Consider the following 23,866-nt stretch of genomic DNA (forward strand, 5'->3'; position numbering starts at 1 on the left):
CACAAACATACCACGCCCTTCCAGTCACTAACATGGCCGTCACCAGAGAGAGAGTCCAAGGATTTTGAGACGTATATTATTTGATTCTGCTTAAACTCTTTTGATGATTGACGATGCCACTTGCTGGTCGTTGATGTTGCAGCTCTATAACGTAAGTTTGCGTCGATTTAGTGTAATTTGAAAATGTAGCCAGTAGCATTTAACCCCTAGGCCACCTCAGTTAACACGAACCAGCTGTTTCGATGGTTTATAAGCGGTTTAATGATATTTATAAATAAATGACTAACTTTGACAGCTAATTTCAACAGTGAAACACAGCAAGGTTGTTTCCATCAGATTGTTAATTCTCGAGTCTTGATCAAACGATCAACATGACTTTCACATTACCATAGGTCCTATAATAATCGGAAAAAATTTGGAATATAATATTTAATGATGTGTACGTTAATCGATCAGTGCAAGCTGTTACTGTAAACAATCTTATTTGATAAATTTAACAAATACCACTGCTTATTTACCGTTTCTCTGTAGAAATATATATATATTTCTAAAAGAAATGTCTCTACAAAACTGTCGTCTTGTTTTAAAGCTTAGACTATAGTTGTTCAGATGCATCCTGTGTGTAATTTTTCTCCATGTAGTCAAATATTAAAGCCTTTAGTAGCAAACTATTAATGCTGTTACCTTATAAATCAGGTCAGTACTGAATATTTTGGATTATGCAAGTCATATTTGTGTGTGTATGTATGCTCCATTGATTGTTAATTACAGTGTTGTGAGCCAGTTTGGATATTCAGAATCATTGGTGAGTTAACTCACAAGTCTGCTGCTTAGGTTTGCTTTCTCTCTAAAGAATAAGCCAAACGCTCAGTGATTTGTTTGTCAAATATAGCGTCTTACTTAGAAAGCCACGGATTAAATGATTAAATGCCCTACATTGTTTGAGTTAGAAGCCAAAAGCAATTATTTTTTGCAGATTGCTGGTAATCTTACATAATTTCTCTTGTTTAATTTTAGACTGTCATTACCTAATTGATCATGTTTACAGTGACATAAGGGGAAAAGGGAAGCTCACCACTTTCATGCGAGCAAGAATATTCATTTGTATTAAATGAAACATCTTGAATGATTGCCAGAACCTGATTATGTCAGGTTGGCGTCAGGTGGCATTGGCATAAATATGAAATAAGGTGTTTTATTTTTATTTTTTAATTGGGAGATTAAGTGGGAAACAGTTTGCCTAAACAAAATTCTATGGTATTGACATGTTGTGTGTTAACTACCCTTTGCTATTGCTATTGCTATACCTGCTATTTCTCTTTATTGCACTCTTGTGTGCCTTTGTCAATGAAATGATTAAGTGAGCGAAGGCCAGTCTGAACATCTTCTGTAGATCCGGTGACCGTTATTTGTAGACTTTAATTATTTGTATTAACTCCTTTTCTAACGCTTTCTGTCCTGATCAGATCCCTTTGAATGTAAGAAGAGAGAAGCCACACCCACTCATTGATTCCAGTTCCCTGGGCACGACTACAGCCCTGACATCCGTCCCTCAGACTGGCAGTCCCCGCTGGTCCAGCATCTTGGAGCTGGGGGCCACAGTTGCCTACCTCTGCCAGCCGGACTGGGATCGGGACAAGTGTGGACCGTAACTACCAGCTCTGGGCATCTCGACAGAGCATGGTGAGAGACGGCGGCTGCCATGGAGCTACAGGATAAGAAACAGGTAAGGTCTTGAGGTGTCTTCCTCTTATTGATGAGAGTGGGTTAGCTCAGACTGTTGATCACCACTGAAAATTATTTTTACACTCTGTTTGTAAAACAACAGCAACAAGAAATCGAGTTGAAAGATTAGGTATGACTTTGCACAGATAAGGCATCTCTCATTTTAATATCATATAATTTTTTTTAAATATTCATACTAATTTTGTAGTAGAGTTTAATTAAATAATATGGCCACATTTTCTAAGCAAATTCCAGCCACCAAAGACAATGCATTAATAACTATTATGAACTCAAACTCACTGACTGGAAAACTTTCACAGTTTTGTTTTATTATTATTGTTCTCTGGCATATTTAGACCTCTGTACAGGAAGTGCTAAAAAGCTGGTGGGAATGAAAGTTTTTGCATAATCAAGGTCAAGGGCACAACACTCTAAAATAGACAAATGTAAAGTTTATTCACAGGGGAGATTCGTTCTTATTTTGCTCTGAGGAGTCCTGTAATAATTAGCTTGAACCATGCCCAGACTCTTTTTAATGGAGATGGAAGTTGTAGAGTTTGTGTAAGCCATATCATCTTTTTGGACAAGAAAGGCTGATATGTTGTGCCTTTCTTTGTTGTAGTTCATAATGTGACTGAAAAGCGGTGAGGTTGGCTTGACTTTACTCATATCTTGTGAAAGCAGGAGACTTGTTTAATGTATTATCATGTTAAAAATACATATTATCATGTTATATGCAAATTTGTATGGAAAAGCATATTTATTTATTTTTGGTAATCATTTGAAAACTAATGCACACAACCTTGTGTGTGGACTTGAATGTCTAAATTAGCCTTTGTCTGAATTTGTTTTGTAACATTGCTCGTGATGGACAGCATCATTAAAGTCATTGTGTAATTGGCAGTAATGATGTTCCTGGGATCCTCTCTTAGTTCTTGACTTACCTGTATTGATTTTGCTGAGGTTAGAGGAGTGTGCTGGGATAGTCGTTGTTATGGTAGAGGAACGGGGCTCTGGATCAGATCCTGAATCTGGGGTGCATTGCAAGACTGTGAGGTTCAGTGAGGATGTGAAGTTTTGTTAAAGGGTACATAACATACACAGCTTCACCTAATCTCATGTTAATCTTGAGTACCTATAGGGTAGTACTGCATCCTTCATATATCCAAAAATTCTTTAGTTTTATCATATTTTTAAATGAAAATACAGCTTTCCGATTCTTTCCAGAAAAAGCCGAGCTCCTGGAGGCGTGCCGTGAGCGGAGCTATAATACTGATGTTTCGTGTAGTTTCTATTAACATATATTCACTTATGTGCTGATTTCCAACAAAATACAGAAATCTGATGCAAGTGTACTTATATGAATGGGGTCTTTTATCACAGGGACGGCTCCATGTTTTAATAGCAAACGATGTGAAAATCCAGCGTCGACTTGGGCCTTGTTTATAAAACATTGGTCACTCAAAGGACCAGAACACAAACACACTTGCTACACTCCGTTGCTGCCCCGGAAAAACAAACTGCATCCACTGTTCATGTAACACTGGGTTCTTGGGGAAGCTGAACATTCACTTATTTGGATGCATTCTCAAACAAATCCTATGCAGCGCTGCCTACGATTTGGAAGCGTGTTGATGTGCACGGTCACTTTGAATACATGAAACACCATTGTACTCCCCCTTTAAGTATTTTGATGGACCTCAGCAATGAATGATTAATATGAAAGTACAATATTTTTGTCACTAGTATTTTGGGGGAAAAGTAGTATTTTGTGTTCTATGCTGCATTTCTAAAAGCTGTATTTAACACCACCAAATGTGAAACAATGGAAAAACAGAGAATTATCTCTAAAGTACTCAAGCAGTAGTATACATCATATGTTTTTATACTACAAGGGCCGTTGAATGCTTGAATCTGATCCGTTCTGAGTTGTGCAATAGTTTTCCAGGAACGCACGGCGACATAGTTCCAGCAAGCTCTCTTGATCGATTTACAGTTCCATATCACTTCGCATAGTACTAATCTTTCTAATAACTTCATTAATAACTGCATTAGAATGCTATCAGCCGCTCAAGCCTCCATGTTTTGGAACTAGCAAAAGAGGCATTGGATGAGATGCGGAAGGAATAATCCTACTCACAATAGTGATTTAAGTACAAAAACCAGATACATCCCTTTAAATATATCACCTGATCGATGTCTTGAGGTGTGTGGTAACCGTATTATAAGCAGAATAATTGACTCCTTATTCTTATAATTCAACGGCCCGTCGTCAATTATTCCATACTACACTAACATTTTTATTATATTTTTAACATTTAATTGACTTTAGTTTATGTATACCACTTAATATAATTATAACTTAGCATGATTTAGATTTAATGTAGATTTAATAATTAAAAATAAAATAAGAAAATTCTATGTATTGTAAGAGTGTTTATATAAATATACACACGTGTTCCTTTTATGTCATAACAATGAAAAAAAAATGTAAACACTTTTTTTATCACTAATTAAAACAGCCAGTGTTTGTTATGGTTTAATGATTGTTTGATCTTTACTTTGGTAAGGTTGTGAGGTTCATTGAGGATGCTCTCTGTCCTGCCGCACCGCATCGCTGCTAGGATCCTAAATTGCTGTGTTAGCTGGAATGGATGAATGCCTGGACAGGGCGGCGAGGGCACACAGTGTTTTTGCTTGTCTGTCAAGCCCCTCTCCCTCACTTCATACTCCAGTTCTTTTTCTCAAAAGCTCCCCAGCCCTGATACCCGCTCTTTCCCATCTGGCTTTTCATTGCCATTTTACACCCTTTTTGCCTGTTTCTCTTCAGGCGGTGTGTCGCAGCTGCCTCTGCAGAGCTCTCAGATTAATTAACACTAGAATTCACAAAATCTCCTTACTTTTCTATTAATTCTCCTTAAGCTTAACTAGTTTCAGGATACCTGCACACTGTTACTGTCAAAAAAAAAAAAAAAAGAACTCTTGTGTGGTCATCGTCTCTAGTCAGTTGCCTTGGTTTTAGTTTGCAAAGCTTTTTTAGCTGGCAGTCTACACCAGGGTGGCTGGGACGTGCCCAAAAGACAGCCTGTGAATGCGCAGAGGCAGAGACTGTCTGTCCAGACCGTGCGACTGGTGCTGAAACAGCAGCATACATTATCCCGTAGCACCCCGCCACTATCCTGTCCAACCCACACGCGCACCAGTCACACATTAGTCTGTCTGCAGCAGAGGGACCATTCGCAGCCATGATCCTGAAAAATGGGACCTGGTTCTGGAAGAATAAAGTGAGTGGATCTGTGCACACTTCTTATAACAAACTCGTTTGCTTGTGATCTGTCAGAGTCCGATTGTCTGGCATCCAACATTTTGGTCTTGTGTGCGAATCGAAATGCTTAAATCTGTTGTGTGTGTATGATTAATCTTGAGCACCGTGAACAGGTGAGAGTCCCATGCCAGATGCATGTGCACTCTTCTCGGCTCTGGGTGTAATTGTTCCATGCATTTTTAAAGGTCTTGAGAGGTTTTACCCGTAATAGGCCAGCATGCGTGACTGCATGTGTCCGAGCTGGTAAATCCCTGCTTGTTGATGTGTGAGAGATGCTCGTGCAGGGATTTAGTGCCTCTCTGTGGGAAAGCTGTGTGTTTATTTATAGTGCTGAGGCTCACGTTTGCTACTACAGGAACCCAGCCGTCCCAGAAGTGTACTGGTAGGATAACCAGAATTCGTCAGCGGACAATAAGAAAGGCTTTTCTGACCATTCAAGCCATGTTGAGGAATGACATTTCTGTCTAAATAACTATATTGGTTTGAGTTACTGTGTCTACATTCCCTCAATGTTTTGCTTCAGTAGTTCAGAACTGGTGAATAAAGCTAATAAAAAAAGCATCGGATTGTTATTAATTGTATATAAAATGTTTCAGGTTAAATGAAAAACATTAGGGCATGAAATCAGTTTCTACAAAAATTATAGCAGCTTGTTTCTCAGACTGGGACAATCTGTGGAGGGTGCTTTTTTGTTTAGTTGTTAGTATAGCCACACGTATGTTGACTAGTGTTGTATAGCTCTAGTAATACAAGACTTGTCTATAAAACATGTTTCTGGTCCTTCCATTTTTTTTTAATTAGTGCAAACTTTGCAGGTCTTATTTTGTAAGTCGGACCAAGAAAACTTTTACAGTTTTATTGTAAATACATTTAAAGGATCTTACAAAGAGTTGTATGTTGTTTAGTCTATATTATTAGGGGTTCAAGCACATAGTGAAAATATTTCTAAGTTGAATTTATAAAATATTTTCTAAAAAGTTGATTACTATATCGTTGAATGTTGACTAACCTGTGAAGCTGATATGGCAATAAATGTAAATATAATCATCCTACAGTGCCAATAAATATACATTTTATATTAAACCTGTTAACTGTCACTCACGTTTTTGAAGATAGACTTGAATTTGCATGATACAAACCTAAATTTTTATAATTCATGGCTGAAAAAATTTTGTAACATGATTTTGATGTACCATTTACATGGTAATGCAATGTCTGATTTTAAAATGGGTTTTGAAGGATGAATTTTTAGATTTTATGTTTTCAAGTGATATATAACTTCTGATGATTTCTAAAATGTGATAGAGAAAAAGGCAACGAGGAAGTCTTTTTTTTTAAACAAAGGTCAAAACTCCTTTTGTAATGTAGATTTCTGAGGGTGCACTCTTGTCATAAATTCATCTATTACTTTTCCTACATCATTTTTAACAAAAGACATTGGTAAAATATATATTTGGGAGTCTTAGACCTTTCCAACGATATATAGTTTGTCAAGATTAGATTAGATTTGATTGTAATATAGTATAGTCAACGTAGGCGTCCCGTATTCGGGACGGGGTGACATTTAACAGGTTAAATATATGTTATAATTATAAAAACTGCTATAACAATACAAGCTTCATATTTCCACGTTTAAACTCTCTTACATTATAACTTCATTACTTAACATATTGGTATTAGTTTTCTAATCTGGAGGAAAGGAGCTATTGTCTATAATAGACACCATTCTTAAGTTGTGGTCACGTTAGCCAAATTTTATGTACAAAAGTCCTTTGTCTATAGAAAAATAATGTATTGATGTATGAAGCACAACTCTCACACAATTAACTTTCAAGCAAAGCAGGTTTCTATTGGTCAACACAGAAAATTCATGTGTCCAACTAATTGTGAAATGTGGTTGTGCTGTAGGAGGAGGAGGCGACTCCACTGGGACTGTCCACGGCTCAGGCTCTGTGCACCCTGCGGGACCAGCTGTCCAACTTACTGGGACAACACCAGAAATCCAGCCGGCGTAGATCCACCGTACAGGTCTGTTCTGAATTGCATATTATCAACACAGTTATATTACTTTTGTCAGGGAATTCCTGATTTTGGTTTTCCTTTTTGTTTTAAAGGAGCTGTGGGCTAAGAGCTTCCTTCATCATGACAGCCGGCATTCGTGCTTCCATTGGCCAGGAGCTGTTCTCACTCTGGTTGTGGTGGTTGGACTGTTGTGTTGTTATGGCAGTCAGCCGGCAGGCAGGTGGGCAGGGCTTAGAGCCAAAAACTGTTGATTGACCGTTTGATTTGACATCATGTATTGGAGTTTAGCTACCAGGTTTTTTTTGTTTTTTTTTACGTAAATCTCTTTCCTTTTTTGTTTCAGTCAGGGCATAGTGTTAGTGAACGCGGGTGCACTCTTCCTCCTCCTGCTGCTAAACCTCCTCCTCATCAGGCGGCAGCAGAGCTTACGGATGAGTGAGATGGTGCGGAAGCTCAAGTCCATCATCTCACAGTTGAACGGTGAGAGAACAGCGACTGTATAAACTTCCAAAGAAATCAGTCATGCCTCAGGAAATGATAATTATGGTTATGCTGTGGCTCATCCGTTCATTCATCGGTATTATATTTCCATGCAATGCTAAATACACTTTGATATAACTGGAATTATGATAGAGTTCAAGGAAAAATGAAAATTGTGTCATTATTCACTCTCATGTCATTCCATGGCATTGCTAGGCTTGTTGTTCCAAGTCTTAACAAGTAACTTTCTCATTGTTCCCATGGGTTGTCAGATTATTTGGAGAGAAGTGCCGGACATCCAATCAGATGGGCCCCCTCTTTGTATCCTGACCGCTACACCCCCACTTCCCCTTCCTGGTCACTGCATTGGACGTTCAGAGACGAACAGCTGGTTAATCTACCTGTCAGTCTTCTGGTGGAAGGTGATGTCATCGCTCTTAGACCGGGTCAGGAAGCCTTTGCATCTCTCAGAGGCATCAAGGTAAAGTCAGATTTGAGTTACTTTTTATTCATTTAGTGTTTAGGGTATAGTTCTTTTTCAATATACATTACAGTTACCATGGTAAAAAGTTTAGTAGAAAATTACAGCATTTATTAATATTTAAAAATTGTATTTGTGTAAATGTTATTTTAAGTTCAGTTTTCATTATGTTCTTTTGCCATTTTATTCGTTTTTTTATAATTAGCTTTATTTTTTATTTTAGTATTTTAACTCATTTCAGTTAGTTGCCAACATTTTTAATTCTAGAAAGTTATTACGTCTAATATTTGTATGTGTATATATATATATATATATATATATATATATATATATATATATATATATATATATATATATATATATATATATATATATATATATATATATATATATATATATAATATTATTATTATTATTATTATTATTATTATATAAAAATTTTTTTTTTCATATTTATTTTAATGGATAAAGACCATGTTTAATAGTTTTAATTTTAGTTTACAATAACAACACTGCACTGTCACCGTAGTTTCTTCCAGAATAATACAGTAACCGCATTTAGGTGTGAGCCAAACACAGCCAATCAGGAAGTATTTGATATTTAATGTACACTTATATTTGATGAGTGGGATTTTGGACCAATTAGCTTTTAGCGGCCATGGCTACATAGCATAATGCCTTAGAAAAAGAACCTTGAATGACCTTTCGCAAATTGTGGCTAGTTAGGAAATTGTGGTACACTTTTTAAATAGAGATCCACTATTGTGTTTTTACTGAAGTAGAAACACCTCTATGAACTATATATTGGTATTTTGTACTGTAATCTGAAACTGTACAAAAGAAAAGCTTGGAGAATGCTTTATTAAAGAGTGTTTCTCTCGGGTTCTGTGGCACACTCTGTCTGTTCTTCTCAAATCACTGTAACTTCTGTTACCAGGATGACGAACACATCGTGCTGGAGCCTGGAGACCTTTTCCCACCGTTCTCTCCTCCTCCCTCCCCGCGTGGGAATGAGCGGAGGGGCCCCCACAGTCCCCAGCAGTACCGCCTCTTCAGGGTGGTGCGCACACCTATACTCGACAGCGTCAGGTTAATACATCCAAGCTTTTTCTTTGTGATAGGTGAATATATTTGTGTTCTCACAGCAGCTAATAGTAACTAATCACCTTTTTCTGGCCAATAGGAACAGTCTTGACCTGGCTCTCTCCCGTCCTGTCACAGCCCTTGATAATGAACGGTTCACAGTGCAGTCCATCATTGGCAAATTCGCCTGTCCTGCTGTATTGGTATGACAAAACTAACCACAAGTTGCAAGTTTTTAAAATGGGGTTGTTTCACGTATAATTTGCATGCAAGCGAAATCCTTTTCCACACCTGTATTAAGAGTTTGCTGTATTCACATTGCATAGTATGTATGTAGATTTTCTTTGCAGGTGAATTTTTTTTTTTTTTTTTTTTTTTTTTCTGTAAACCAGTTGCAAAAAAGCTATTATGAAGCAGCTTAAAACAATGTTGTGAAAGCTGGTATGATGTACACATGTCCCAGTTGCATGATGTGTGATAACGCATAACAGTTAATTCATGTGAAAGATTAGTGTGAAAATGTGTCCATTTACTGATTATGAACTTTGGTCATCTTTGTCATCTATAGGTGGCCTTTTTCTGTGTTAACACAATCCGGTTCTTCTGTGACACTCCTGGTCTCACCCCTGGACCCTTCAACTTCCTTCAGTTGCAGGTCGATAATAGTTCATAGCTCACTAAATGAGCAAAAACATTGACAAATCAGGATGTTTCTTGTTAGTTTTTATTTTTGGGAAAACCCAAGTTTTCCACTGAAATTGGTTTCTGTGTGATTTCTAGACCCATGAAAGTGATGTTATTAAAGTGAAATATACATTTTATTGGGTAAAAATTGTAAATAATTTCAATCCTTCTCATTATCCTTATCCACTACATGTTTATTTGCCACAACAATGGTGGTATTGATGTTTCTCTTTCCCTCTTTTTGTCCTCCTCTTGGGCTCTCGGATGAATAGATGATGGGTGTATTGCCTATTTTACCTCTTTTGTTTCCTGTGATGTGGATTCTGGTGAATGCGTACGGAGAGGCCCGCGTGTTAGCCGAGTCCAGCCGTAACTCTCCCACTGGCCTGGTAAGACAGAACACCACACATTTCATTCACTTGTTTATGCTATTCATTAGGAATTCACACTCATGCGGACACAAACATGCATAACCTCCCAGATCCCACACTGACAGCTATTGCTGCTAAATTGTAACTCGCTCTGTCTGTGATTACTGTGTGTATTAACTTTGATTTGCAGCTGTAACACTGCATGAGGAAGTAAAGCTCATTGGCCCAGCTCACACTAGTAGTAGAGAGGCTTAGGGAGGGATTGCGGACCCGAGGTGAAGCGTTTAGGCCAGAGTTGAAGCCGAGGGCTGACCGTCTGCCTAGGTGTTTAATCAGACTTTTCTCTCATCCCAGCTTGCTAAGTTCTCAGAGGACACTCTAAGCAGCTACACGGAAGTGGTGTCCTCCCAGGTATATCCTCTGTATTCCTCCTCCTGTTCCACCCGTTCAACACTCGCTTCTTGTGATCCTTCTCCCTTGCTCTGGACCCTGCCACAACCGTCATCTTTTTCTTCACCTTTTTGTTCTGATTATCAGTAATTTCAAGGTGTTTATCAGAGGATCAGTATGAAAAGAGCCTGTTATTTTTTTCTTGCGTCACCATTTATTTATTTTTTTATTCCGTTCTCATTTTTACTTTTAAAAAACATGGTCACTTCATCTCACCTCGTTCGGGCAACTTTGCAAAATCAGCCAATACACCTGCGGTCTTTTTTATTTATTTACACCTTTTTTGCTTCTTGTGCTGCCGGTTAGTTTGGCACCCCCCCCCCCCCCCCCACACGCTGACCTGTGACCCCTCGGCCTTTGCCTTCCCACCTTCTGTCTGCCTGAGGTTTGCATGAAAGAGTATACGCTCTCTCTATAGTGGTGGTGCTTGTCTGGACTACATTTATCTGAGTTAATATACATTTTGAGAACTTCTGCATGATGAAGACAAGCTTTTTCCCTTTAAAATTTCCAAAGTGTGGTAAGTATTTGCATGGAGAGATCAGACATATGAGCAGACTGAAAATGTTTTTTTCAGTTTAATTTTGTAATTTTGACTTTATAATACAAAAAGTTTTAAGAACCCCTTCAATTTCTCAGTTTTTTATTTAACAGCTGTGCACAGTTGAAGTCTGAGTTTCTTAGTGTGTGTGTGTGTGTGTGTGTGTGTGTGTGTGTGTGTTGAATGATGTGTCTTTTAAAGACCCTGTGAAATCAAAATTGGACTTTTGTGGAGTTTCCGTCTGTTATATTCAAGGTCTTCTATATCCTAGTATAGTCCTTACAGTTGACATTTTATATATATTTATATTTAATATATATTTTTTTTGCATACATATTTACAGATATAATTTATAAATGTACTATGGTTAAAAAGTTTGGGATCACTGAAAATATATTATATGTCAGGCTGCATTCATTTAAATCATTAAAAAAACTATAATAGTGTGAAATAGTATTATGATAACTTTATTTTATTATATTTATTATATGTAGTCATTACTCCTGTCTTCAGTGTCACTTGACTGTGTCATCTTTAGAAATAATTTTAATATGCTGAAAGTCAGTTTATATGTGGTTTAAATCATTATATATTGATGAACATTTTTTCTTTACATGCACTGATGAATCATCAAAAATACAAATATAAAGAAAGTAAATCAGTTCAGTTTTGATTTCATGTTGACTTTAAAGGTGGATTCTCGGACCTCTGATGTGTGTCAGAAAGATAGATTCACCTGCCACTGACAGTTTTCAGTTCTTCCTCTCCTGTAGCTGCTGCCTGAAGCTTCACAGTCAAATCTTCTGTTATTTAGTCCATTCAAATTTTGTCTCCCTTTTCCTTTTGCCTGCTGCATGGTGCATTTATCTTTATGAAACAGCTCTAAATCTCTGAAAGCACCAGAATAAACCAATGACTGGACACGCTTACTCTTTGAATGTGTGTGTGTGTGTGTGTGTCAGAATGTCTATTTTGTCTGAGGATGACACCCAGATCCAGGTTTCAGGTTTCATAAATCCTGAACAATTTTGCAGAGCCATTCGAAACCCAAAGCTGCTGATACAAGGATTTGAGTTTCACTCAGGGCAGATGAGACTCACTCCATATTTGTGTGTGTGTGTGTGTGTGTGCTTGTGTACAGGAGATGCTTCGCTGTGTGTGGAGACACCTGGTCAGTGTGTTGAAGGGAGAGTCCCAGACCCTCTGTTATACCTCCAGTCTGCTGCACTCGTTGGGTTCAGTCACTGTAAGTGCTCCCCCTGGTGTCACATTAGAAAATTTACACTTTCTGCTTGCAATTTGATAAAAGAAAAATTGATTCATATTCACTTTACAAATTATATACATTTGAAAGAACCATTTTGGCTTATTTTCAACATAGTTATCAATTTATAGCTGGGCTGTAATTGCTATAGACATTCAGGAGGGCAGTTTTCCTGTTCAGATATTAAGATTAGGTGTCAATCAATATGTCTCTTTAATAGCAGGACCATTTTAAAAACTTTGTCCTGTCCACATTCTTAATTCTTGTTTGCATCCTTGAGATACTGCATCTGTATCATGATTGTAATTACCATAAACAGTAATTACAGCACATCTCTGTGTATGTATAAACCATGTCAAGTTGTGTTTACAGTAAATAAATAGGCTTTATAATGCGAGACTAGAGGGCATGAATGCAGTACTGCAAAAAGGCTAAATGGCCAAAGCGTGATCATGTATGAAGTATGCATTTAAAATCAGTTTGCAATGCAAAAATATAAACCTAAGCATAATATAATTTTTTTTTTCATCATATTTTCTGACCTCTCATAGGTGCTGTGCTGTGTGGATAAGCAGGGCATTCTGTCCTGGCCCAACCCCAGTCCCGAGACCGTGCTGTTCTTCAGCGGACGAGTCGAACCTCCTCATGACAGCCAGGATGACCTCAGAGACGACCTTTCAGTCACCTCCCTCTGCAGGACAGAGGGCGAGGAGGAAAGAGACGAGGTACTGCTGATCGTGAGATTGGAGCACCATCATTTATTTTAATTATGATGATTTGAATTAGGTATGTAATTGTATTTGATGGGGCTGGAATTGAATAAGTTATTATTTTAGCCTCTGTGCTTTGTCGCGTTTCAGTCTGTGTGTGTTTTTCTGTGTTTAGCCTCAGGAATGCGAAGCACTGCTGTGTTTACCAGCGTTCGAACCCTCGCTTCACATGGCTGAGCAGGAACCCAGCGAGACGTCACATGATACCTCAGACACCCAGCGTCAGCGTCGAGGACCCCAAACCACCCGTTCCAAACACCCTTCAGGATCCAACGTCAGTTTCAGCCATGACATTGAGGGTGGTGATAATGACATCGCTCAGGTAGGATTATGTCGAAATATTACTTCTAGAGCTGGTTCAGGTTATAGCTGGGCAGTTTGGTTCATGTGTTTGTGTGTCTCTAATTCCAGCAGTGTGGTGTAGGTGATGATCTGTGTGAAGCGGAAGATTTTGTGTGCGACTATCATCTGGAGATGTTGAGTCTGTCCCAGGATCAGCAGAACCCTGTCAGCATTCAGTTTGATGACTCCAGTTGGCAGAATCACCTGCCCTCTTTGAAGCCTCTGGGTTTGAACATCCTATTGAACCTGTGCAATGCCACCGTCACCCAGCAGCTCTGCAGATTTTCAGACCACTTGTCAAACATGGCGCTGCAGGAATGCCATGGGGAGGTTCTACCAGTTCATGTTCCCTGGGGCCTCTGTGAACTATCTCGCCTTATAGGTAAATGAGGGAAGCATGTTAATAAACCCATATTTTCAGGATTTTTAATATTGCACAATCATATTTTATTTACTTTGTACCCCTGAAGCTTATGTGGGCCACCCGTATTAAGAATACAGGGCTATACAAACATGAACAACACATTTTTTTTTTTTATCATTAGTCAACACATTCGGTATTTAGATATTAAAATGTCTAGGCTGGTTAATCGAAAATTGTTTTCTTTATCATATTAAAATTATAATTCTGCCCTAAACAGAAAATTCCTGGTTTAAAAATGTTGTATTAGTAATTTAAAATAAAACCAAAAACTCACTCATTTCTCTTTAAAAACACGAATAATTTAATGTATTCTTTAGCAAAGCTCACCACAAATATATGTATGTATGTATGTAGATTTTTTTTTTTTTCCATACTGTGTATTATTTTGTGAGGTCTGTTTTCACTTGAAGAAATTAAAATGACTCCTTTTATTTTAGTTTTTTTAAGTTTTAATAAAAAAATTATAAATTAAAAGAAAATACAGAACAGTGGGCACATCCAAAAACGTGTGTGTGTGTGTGTATATATATACATATACACTTATTTATTTATTTATAATGCAACGTTTCAACAGATTAGGTAGATGCCTTTCAATTATCTAATTGGTCGAAATGTTGCATTGTTTATAATTTAAAAAATATAGTAGCAGTATCACCAGTGTGCAGACATTTACTTTGTTCTTTGTTTATTTGTCATCTTTGTCAACAAAAATAATGCAGAATTTTCATATCAAGCATGTAACAGCTATCGGTATCAGGCAGAACATTAAAATTAGTGCATGCTCAACTTATAATGATAAATGGAAAAAAATCTATAATGTTGATCACCATGGATGAGCAAACTATATTTGATATTGTGCATCCCTAATTATTGTTTAACTTTTAGTCTGGCTGTACTTCTAGTGACTAGTGACGTTAAACTCACTTTAGTAACTTAATGTCCTTTCTTAAGATTACTAAGTTGTTCTTTCCTGTTCTGTTGTATGTCAGGTTTCACTCCAGGAGCGAGGGAACTCTTTAAGCATGAGAATCATCTGGCACTGTATCAGCTTCCTTCCGGAGAGAAGGCCAAAGAATCTGCTCCCCGGCGCCTCCAACACTTCACCAAACGCCAGCCCCCCATCAGTCACCTCATCAGTCTGTTCGTCAGGGACAGCACTACCAGTAGGACTCATTTTTTTTCACTTTCCCACTTCCTGTTTGTCCTTGGTGGTTTGTTAAGTCACTGACCTTTGCCCTTTTGAACTCTGTTCAGATAATGTACAGATGCTCTCCCACGGCTCGGCCGACCTCATCCTGGAAGCCTGCACGGATTTCTGGGATGGGGCGGACATCTATCCGCTGTCTGGCTCGGATAGGTCAGAGACACAACTTGAAAAACACTAGTCATTTAGTTTTCTTGACCTGCAGAGTGGAAAATGTTGTTTATGTACTAAACTACTGGTGTTATGCCTCATAGGAAAAAGGTTTTAGATTTCTACCAACGTGCCTGTCTGTCAGGATATTGTTCTGCATTCGCCTATAAGCCTATGCAGGTGACATTGTCTGGACAGCTCAATGGAAAATGTGTGGAGCTGGCTTCAGGCCCCACGCTCTTTTCTGGGGTGGAGCTTCCCAGTACCACCCCCATCAAACACGGCAGCCGCAGGAACAGCTGGAGCTCTGATGGTAAGAGACATTGTCTGTTCAGCTCACAGTCTGGACAGTAGAGCTAAAATGTATATCTCCATATGTTTGTCTAGTGATCAGCTGATCCGATAGATACATAGGTAGATAGACAGACAAATAGATGGATAGATGCATCAGTGAATAGACAGACAAATAGAAGGATAGATACATCAGTGCATAGGCAGATATGTAGCTCGATAGATAGATAGCTAGATGGATGGATAGATAAATAGACAGATATGTAAATGGATAGAAGGATGGATGATAGATGGATAGACATATACATACCTGGATAGATACATAGATAGATGGATATATAGATGGATGGATGGATGGATGGATGGATAGATGGATATATAGATGTATGGATGGATGGATGGATGGATGAATATAGACAGATGGTTACCGTAGATAGATAAACATGTAGATGAATGGATGGATTAGATACAGATAGATAGCTAGATTGATTGAATGATGATTAGATAAATAGATGGATAGACAGATATGTAGATGACTGGAGGGTTAGCTGGATAGATAGCTGGATGGATGAATAGAAACGGATGGATGGATAGACAGATAGACAGCACATTAGATAAATAGAATAAGATTGATGGATGGATGGATGGATAGACAGACAGATAGATAGATAACTCTTTAGATAAATAGAATAAAATGGATGGATGGATGGATGGATAGACAGACAGATAGATAGCGCATAAGATAAATAGAATAAGATGGATGGATGGATGGATAGACAGACAAGATAGCGCATTAGATAAATAGAATAAGATGGATGGATGGATGGATAGACAGACAAGATAGCGCATTAGATAAATAGAATAAAATGGATGGATGGATGGATGGATAGACAGACCGAAAGATATATAGCGCATTAGATAAAAAGAATAAGATGGATGGATGGATAGACAGAAAGTTAGATAGCGCATTAGATAAATAGAATAAGATGGATGGATGGATAGATAGATAGATACATTTTCTGATTTGTAGAAGTGGATGGTTTAAACTGATTCACTGAAATGACTCAATCTCATCAACTCTTAACATGTTTGTGTACTGTTTATGTTTCAGAGGGTATTGGAGAAGGTTTGGAGAAGGAGGACTGCGTGCAGGCTCTGAGTGGCCAGATCTTCATGGGAATGGTGTCGTCCCAGTTCCAGGCCCGACTGGACACTGTGCGGCTCATTGAGAACCTGGTGGGAGCCTGTATCCGCTTTGTGTACTTCTCCATGGAGGACGAGCTGCGTAGCAAAGTATGACACTGATGGAAAAACGCACTCAGTAAAAACATGATGTGTTTGTTGTGTCATATTCTGTCACCTATTAATGTTGGCTTTGCTTCTAGGTGTTTGCAGAGAAGATGGGTTTGGAGACGGGCTGGAACTGTCACATCTCTCTGACCCCAAACGGAGATGGTCACTGCGATGGTGCTCCATCCAGCCCGAGCCAAGCAGGATCTCTACACGATGACCTTCTTCACGGTAAGTGTTTTTCTGCCTGCCTGCACACAAGATTTACATAACATTTTCCCTAATTGAAATGATCCAAACTCTCTTCTTAGATTCTCGTGATGATGCAGAGGGCCCACTACTGCCTGAGGACCAATCAGATCTCGCCAGCTTCCAGCCTACTGACAGTGATGTGCCCAGTTTCTTAGAAGACTGCAACAGAGTAAGCAATAGCAGTACAATTAGATTTTAATAACAGATTTAGGTGGCACAGAAGGTTATTTACATGGACTTTGTAATGCTTCTCAGATGTGGAATAAATGTTTGGCAGTTTAAAATATGTTTTTGGGTTTCTTTAATACTTATTAATGCTCTCTCCTCTCTGTTGTTCTATAGGCCAAACTGCCTCGTGGCATTCATCAGGTTCGCCCACATTTGAAGAACATGGACAATGTGCCTCTTCTGGTACCCCTGTTTACAGACTGCACCCCAGAAAGTGAGTCCGCCTCAATACCAGCTTTAAAGTCAGCATGAAGCAAAAGTTGTGATCCGCTTTTCTTCTATTATGATGGATATGCGATTTAAACTGCTTCTCTAATGAACAAAAAAAGTTTTGTAGCTTTTGTGTTGAGCCTTCTAAATATTTGTGTTTGACAGCAATGTGTGAAATGATGGAGATCATGCAGGAGAACAGAGAGGTGACGTGCTGTTTGGGGAGCTCTGCAAACTTCCGTAACAGCTGCCTTTTTCTGCAAAGTGACATCAGGTGGATAACACAGACATCACTGTAGACATAACACCTATAATCTTATGCAAAGCTGCAATCTAATGAGTGGCAATTTTCAAAAGGCTAAAAAGATAGCTTTGAGTTATTTTGTCGCTGCGTAATTCTAAATGTGTTGCATAATTAAATATAGTGTACATCAGTCTAAAAAAGGACGTTTTCTTTTAGAGTACTCTATGCTTCATTTGAATTTGGAAACCCTCTCTGTGTGTTTTAGTATCTCCCTGGATCCTCTGTACCCGTCCCGGTGCTCATGGGAGACATTTGGGTATGCTGCGGGTTGCGGGCCGAATGGAGACTGTGATGAGCTGTCTCCCCTGGGTCTCAGTGCTCGTCTCAACAGTCTCGCCTGCTCCATGTCCTTCCATCAGGGCGAGAGTGTCAGCATGGTCAAACTCATAGAGCAGGTATGGGGAGCTCTGGCATGCACACATGCTGTGGGGTTGATGGGAGCAAGAAGATACAAGCTCATTTATTTACTATCCTTCAGAAGTTTAGGCTCTGTACAGTTTTTGATACAAGTCTTTTAATGATCACAAAATCTTCATTTATTTGATCAAAAATGCAGTACAAACAATAACATTGTGAAATTTCATTAAAATTTCAAATAACTTTTTTGTTTTTATTATATTATAATAATATATATATATATATATATATATATATACTCAGTTGCGACTTATAGTCTGAAAAATACGGTAAGTCTGGTTCCGTGATTAGCGCTCACCATCACCTGCTTTTAAATGGAGCAGCATTTAATAGACAGAGCCGTAGATCACTGACAAGCTACGCAATATCGCGTTCATTATCACCTTCGATGAATACGCAATATGAACAAGATGTTGCGTAGCTTGTCAGTGATCTACGGCTCTGTCTATTATATGCCGCTCCATTTGAAAGCAGGTGATGGCGATTTAGCGCTAATCACGGAACCAGATTTACTGACTAGATGCACATGATCATATCATTAGATATATCGCCCAGTCCTAGTAGGCAAGATTCAAACCTGCATCATCCACATGAGCACCATAGCTCAATGTGTCTTAAACATGTCTGCCAACCAGCACACCACACAAAGCTCATGCAAAAAATGGTTAGTGTACTAAAAAAGTCATGCAGGTTTGAGTCTTGCTTGAAACCAGTCCCAATCCCAATTCTATTTTTACTGTCTAGTAAAACCATCTTTAAAGAAAAAAAAAAAGTTTGAATCCGAGTGCTGTCTCTTGATGTATCTTCAGGCGAGACACACCACTTACGGCATTCGCAAGTGCTTCCTCTTCCTACTGCAGTGTCAACTGACGCTGGTCATCATTCAGGTGAGAAAAAGACAGATCTGTATGTTTTTTACAGGAAATAAAATGAACAGAATTCATATTTGTACTCTTGATGTTTTGGTTTTGTAGTTCCTGGCCTGTCTTATTCAGCTGCCTCCTCCCATGAATATAACAGACATACTGTGGCTTTCCTGCTTCTGTTACCCACTGCTAAGGTAATAGGGAAGAAAACACAAAAAAGATGCCCACATTGCATTTTAGTATAACTAGTTCGCTGTGTCATATCGGCAAACTATATAAATAAAAAAATGTTGCCATTCACAGCGTGTCCTTCCTGGGAAAACCTCCTGACAGTTCAGTAATGACAGTCGCTACTGGAAAGAATCTGGACTCCATACCACGCAAGGTCAGACATGAGACCACACAATGCACTCGATTTAAACTGCTAGCTATTTAAACACACTTGACATAGCTCACAGGCCCTCATGTTATTTTTGACTCCAACCCACAGACTCAGCACTACTTCCTGGGCTGGTTCCTGTTGAAGTTCGGTCTGACGATGTTAGCCTACTTAGTCGGCTTTGGGTTTTCTCTGCAGGAAGTGTGTTCTAGAGCAGCTAACCTCACAAAAATATATAACCGCAACATCACCTGCTCTCACATATTCGTATCCAGGTACACAAACTCTTGAATTTCATTTTCTCTGTGTTTGGATGCCATGAATTAGTTATGAGTTCTAATCAATAATTAGTGTATACAGCTCCCAGGATGGCCCGCAGTGGTTTGGGGAATTGTCCAATGGGCTGCTTTTGATTCAGAAGATCATGGCAGGTTTTCTGGCTTTGCACACAGGTGACTTTAATAAAATACATTGTCATTTGAATATTTATTTTATCTCGATGATCTGAGTGAAAAAACACATCTCTCTTCCTCTTTTTCAGTGGTCATCTCTCTGAGCTATGTGCACCGTTCACAACCCCTGTGGAGGAGGAACCCCTTCAGTAACACATGGTGGTGTCTCACAGTGCTTGTGGTGTAAGTGTTTAATGTAGAGAATGGTTATTTAATTATCAAAGTCACATGCTACAAGTCATTTATTTAGAAGTTAAAAAAATCATTATCCATAGGCCAAACCAGATTTTATTTGAATGCAGGTCTGCTTCACTTTACTGCTTTCTCTCTGCAAACCTGAGCAAATATAAACAAGACTGCATTCACGTGCATCAGTAACATCTAACGTTACCTCTCCTAGGTTTTTTTTTTTTTCCTCATTGAAGCTGTAGTTTGTATCACTGCACCGTTATCAGATACACATGAACATAAAAACAGGACCTGTTGTGTAAAACACACTTTGCTAATGGTTTTTCTTGCAGATTGTTGGGACAGGTGGTTCAGGCTGTGATAGATTATCAGTTGTGGCAGGACAGGAGTACAGCGATGTTCTTCACGCTACATCACATTCCCCTCTTTATCTGGCTGTTGGTCTCTCTGTCCATCGTACTTGTGGTGCTAATCAATGAAGCAGTAAAACTGCATGAAATCAGGTAAGAGGATAAATCGCTTTAATGTAGATGGAACAAAAGAAAACTGTCATCACTTACTCAATTTCATGCCATTACCATCCCTAAATGACTTCCTTTCTCTGTTCCTTATTTCACAAAATTAACGCATTTATAAGAAAATGAAGCTGCATGTTAGCTTTATGTAAGGAAAAGGCCACAATGCAAACTGTTGTTCAAAAGTTTGAGTTCAGTTAGATTAAAATAATAATAGTACTTTTATTCAGTAAGGAAGGATGTATTACATTAATCAAAAGTGACAGTAAAGACAATTATGTTTTAAATGTTCATCATTCTTCAAAAATCCGGATTTTTATTTTATTTTATTTTTCTTTTTATCACGGTTTTCACAAAACTATTAATAATTTAGAACTGATTTCAACATTAATGATAAGAAATTTATCTCTTAAATTTAGCAGCAAAACCACATATTAGACCTAAAAAGTAAACTAATGATCATGAGTTAATTAGGCTGCTGAAAATTCAGCATTGTCATCACAGGAGTAAATAATAATTATTTTTTTACATGATAATATTACCGTATTTTTTGGTCGCACCTAAGTATAAGTCGCATCAGTCCAAAAATACGTCATGACGAGGAAAAAAAACATATATAAATCGCACTGGACTATAAATCGCATTTATTTAGAACCAAGAACCAAGAGAAAAAATTACCATCTACAGCTTCGAGAGGGCGCTCTATGTTTTCAGTGGTAGACTACAGGAGAACTGAGCAGCATAGAGCGCCCTCTCACGGCAGTAGACGGTAATGTTTTCTCTTGGTTCCTTTCTCTCTGTTTATGTTAAATTAATTTTGATAAATAAGTCGCACCTGACTATAAGTCGCAGGACCAGCCAAACTATGAAAAAAAGTGCAACTTATAGTCCGGAAAATATGTTAACTATTTCACTATTTTGACAGAATCTACTATTTCTTTTTCTGTTTGAAAAAGATGAGCCCAATCTAGCCTACATAAACCATTAATCATATAACTGACAGTTTCTGAAAATATGGCTCTGATTTCAGGGTACGAGTGCGTTACCAGAAGAGGCAGAAGCTTCAGTTTGAAACTAAGCTGGGGATGAACTCTCCCTTCTGACCTGTGTCTGTCCGGGACACTTAAGCGTCATGTTCATTTCAGTGGTGGAGAAGATGAAGACTAATTTGGATTTCCTTCCAGCAGAGTGCTTCCTGCAACACCTCCAATGGGCAGAACTCTATTTCTCCCATGAATGCCACTGAGGGCTGTGTTTTGAATCAGTAAGATCCTAAACTATCTTTTGATTAAGGCTTTACTCAAAGTAAAGATTTAATCTGTGTTATTTGAGGGATGTTCACCTGCATGCTGCTTTGGTTTGGACAGGGTCATTTAATGGAGGGATTGTTTTTCAGTGAGGCCATTCCTTTATCCCCTTCAAAACCTGAAACTGTAATGCACGATATAGAGAATATATACCAAAATGTACAATGGAGGGCTAAATTAGCATGATCTTTTACTTACTTTTTATTTTTTTTATTTTTTATTAGATGTTGTGAAAAGGGGATTATATTGATTTCCTTTGTTTCAAACACGAAACAGTTGACCGCTCATGAGATGAGCTTTAGCTGTAGGTTTTCTGTGTTCATATTTTAGCCGTATGGTTCTTTGTCACACGTGCAGTTCATTTAGTACATCATACAAGCTTGTTGAAGCCTGTTTTAACAGGTTATAATGTGAATGTCATCACCACAACTTACCTCATATTCCGAGGGGAAATATTTCATTCTGTTTTCTTTTGTGCTCAAGTGAACTCATTTACAAGAATTTATCAGCTAGAGCAACTTAGCTGAGAAGCTTAGCTTCCAAAATCAAATGCAGTCAGTGGGAGACTGTGTAAACTCATTTACTAGCTCACCTAGAACCAGTCAGGCTTTACGTCTCATTTTCTCTTACAAATCAATATCAGATGAAATGCATGAGTAGCTGATATCTTTTTTTAGTCCTTTTTTAAACTCCTTTTTCACTGAAAAGTTCTTAAAGTTAAATCCAAAACGAAGACTTTTTAAGCAGGCCAAGCAATAGCTTTCAAGCTGAAGGGAGAATGTTCCATCTTGTTCTCATTCTGTCAATAGTTTTTTTTTTTATATATATTTATATGTGATTGTCAGCCAGAATGCACTGTTTTTTTTTATTATTTTTTTTGCATACATATGCATGCAAGACAACACTTGCCTGGTTTCTCACCGCACATTTTTATTAAAGATATTCATTAGAGAACATCAGAAGTAATTCTATTTAACTCTTTTTGAATTATTAGTCATTCTTTTTTTCACCCCCATCCAGAGCATTCAGTGTTTACTGGTAAAGAGGCATATTGAACTTTTATTCTGTTCTACCTCTAGCTGATTGCTAACATAATTTAGGCAACGTTGTGTTTTAATAGGTTTTATTATTATTCTAATTTAGTTGGACTGCAGCTATGGAGTATAAGGGGCTCAATTACAGTGTCACCAGATGTGCTTATTTAAAAATACATTCAGATGTAATTTCTGATAGTGACCAGCTAATATCCAAATTACCAGCATTCTTTTTTTCCAATAGTAGTGCAAATCACTAACATATAGCCTGAAACCTCTGACTTACCCTAGACTTAATAAAAGGAGAATTTAAAGGGATAGTCCACCATAAAATGGCAATTGTCATCAACACACCCTTAATGTGACTTTATTTAATCTGCAGAGCATAAAAGGAGATATTTAGTAGAATGTGATAATTGTTTGTACCCATATAGTGAAGTTCATTCAGGTTTAGAATGATATGAGGGTGAATAAATCAGTTTGATTTTTCATTTTTAGGTGAACTGTCCCTTTAAGTTGGTGCTAGACCTGTATAAAGTGCTAGATTTTAAAAATAGAACCTAGACTCAAGAACCCAGTTATTTTTTTCTAAATATACTTGTTCTTCCAATAATCCACTATCTATCCCATTTTCAATGTAATGAACTACTGCAAGATGTCTTAATTTATTGATTTCCTGCCTTTTTGTTCCTGTCTCAATGTTATACTCGTTTAAATCACAAATTTGTAACTCCTAATCTCACGTTGATATTTATTTTGAAATGATTACACAGGCCTGTACACCTTAACAGCAAATTATTGCAACCTAACAGCCTT

General features: G+C 38.0%; 1 protein-coding gene across 5 annotated transcripts; it reads left to right on the forward strand.

Moving 5' to 3' along the window:
• The first annotated feature begins 27 nt into the window (after positions 1-27).
• Positions 28-22,833, forward strand: LOC113111637 (transmembrane protein 94-like). Of its 5 annotated transcripts, none has more exons than XM_026276583.1 (32): positions 28-151; positions 1,467-1,726; positions 6,959-7,078; positions 7,165-7,292; positions 7,416-7,552; positions 7,825-8,033; positions 8,971-9,122; positions 9,217-9,319; positions 9,685-9,771; positions 10,073-10,189; positions 10,526-10,582; positions 12,304-12,408; positions 12,978-13,151; positions 13,312-13,518; positions 13,608-13,920; positions 14,952-15,125; positions 15,217-15,319; positions 15,421-15,629; positions 16,719-16,900; positions 16,993-17,128; positions 17,209-17,318; positions 17,492-17,591; positions 17,753-17,861; positions 18,097-18,286; positions 19,118-19,195; positions 19,283-19,368; positions 19,478-19,559; positions 19,665-19,828; positions 19,905-20,005; positions 20,095-20,188; positions 20,527-20,697; positions 21,740-22,833. In XM_026276583.1, exons 2-32 carry the CDS (start codon positions 1,703-1,705, stop codon positions 21,810-21,812), a joined length of 4,095 nt encoding a protein of 1,364 aa, XP_026132368.1. In that variant the 5' UTR covers positions 28-151; positions 1,467-1,702; the 3' UTR covers positions 21,813-22,833. The 5 variants fall into 5 exon arrangements, with proteins under 5 accessions (XP_026132368.1, XP_026132370.1, XP_026132369.1 ...); XM_026276585.1 differs by having other exon boundaries at positions 19,914-20,005; XM_026276584.1 differs by having other exon boundaries at positions 13,611-13,920.
• The last annotated feature ends 1,033 nt before the right edge of the window (positions 22,834-23,866 follow it).

This window comes from Carassius auratus, chromosome 12 (assembly GCF_003368295.1).
Source record: "Carassius auratus strain Wakin chromosome 12, ASM336829v1, whole genome shotgun sequence".
Classification (NCBI taxonomy): Eukaryota; Metazoa; Chordata; class Actinopteri; order Cypriniformes; family Cyprinidae; genus Carassius; species Carassius auratus.

Bases quoted from the DNA above. Each gene is read 5' to 3' on its own strand.
- LOC113111637 (XM_026276583.1), top strand. From the start codon at position 1,703: ATGGAGCTACAGGATAAGAAACAG. The intron at 13,152-13,311 runs GTACTGCTGATC...TTCTGTGTTTAG, and splicing joins GCGAGGAGGAAAGAGACGAG to CCTCAGGAATGCGAAGCACT. The intron at 20,006-20,094 runs GTGACTTTAATA...CCTCTTTTTCAG, and splicing joins TTTTCTGGCTTTGCACACAG to TGGTCATCTCTCTGAGCTAT.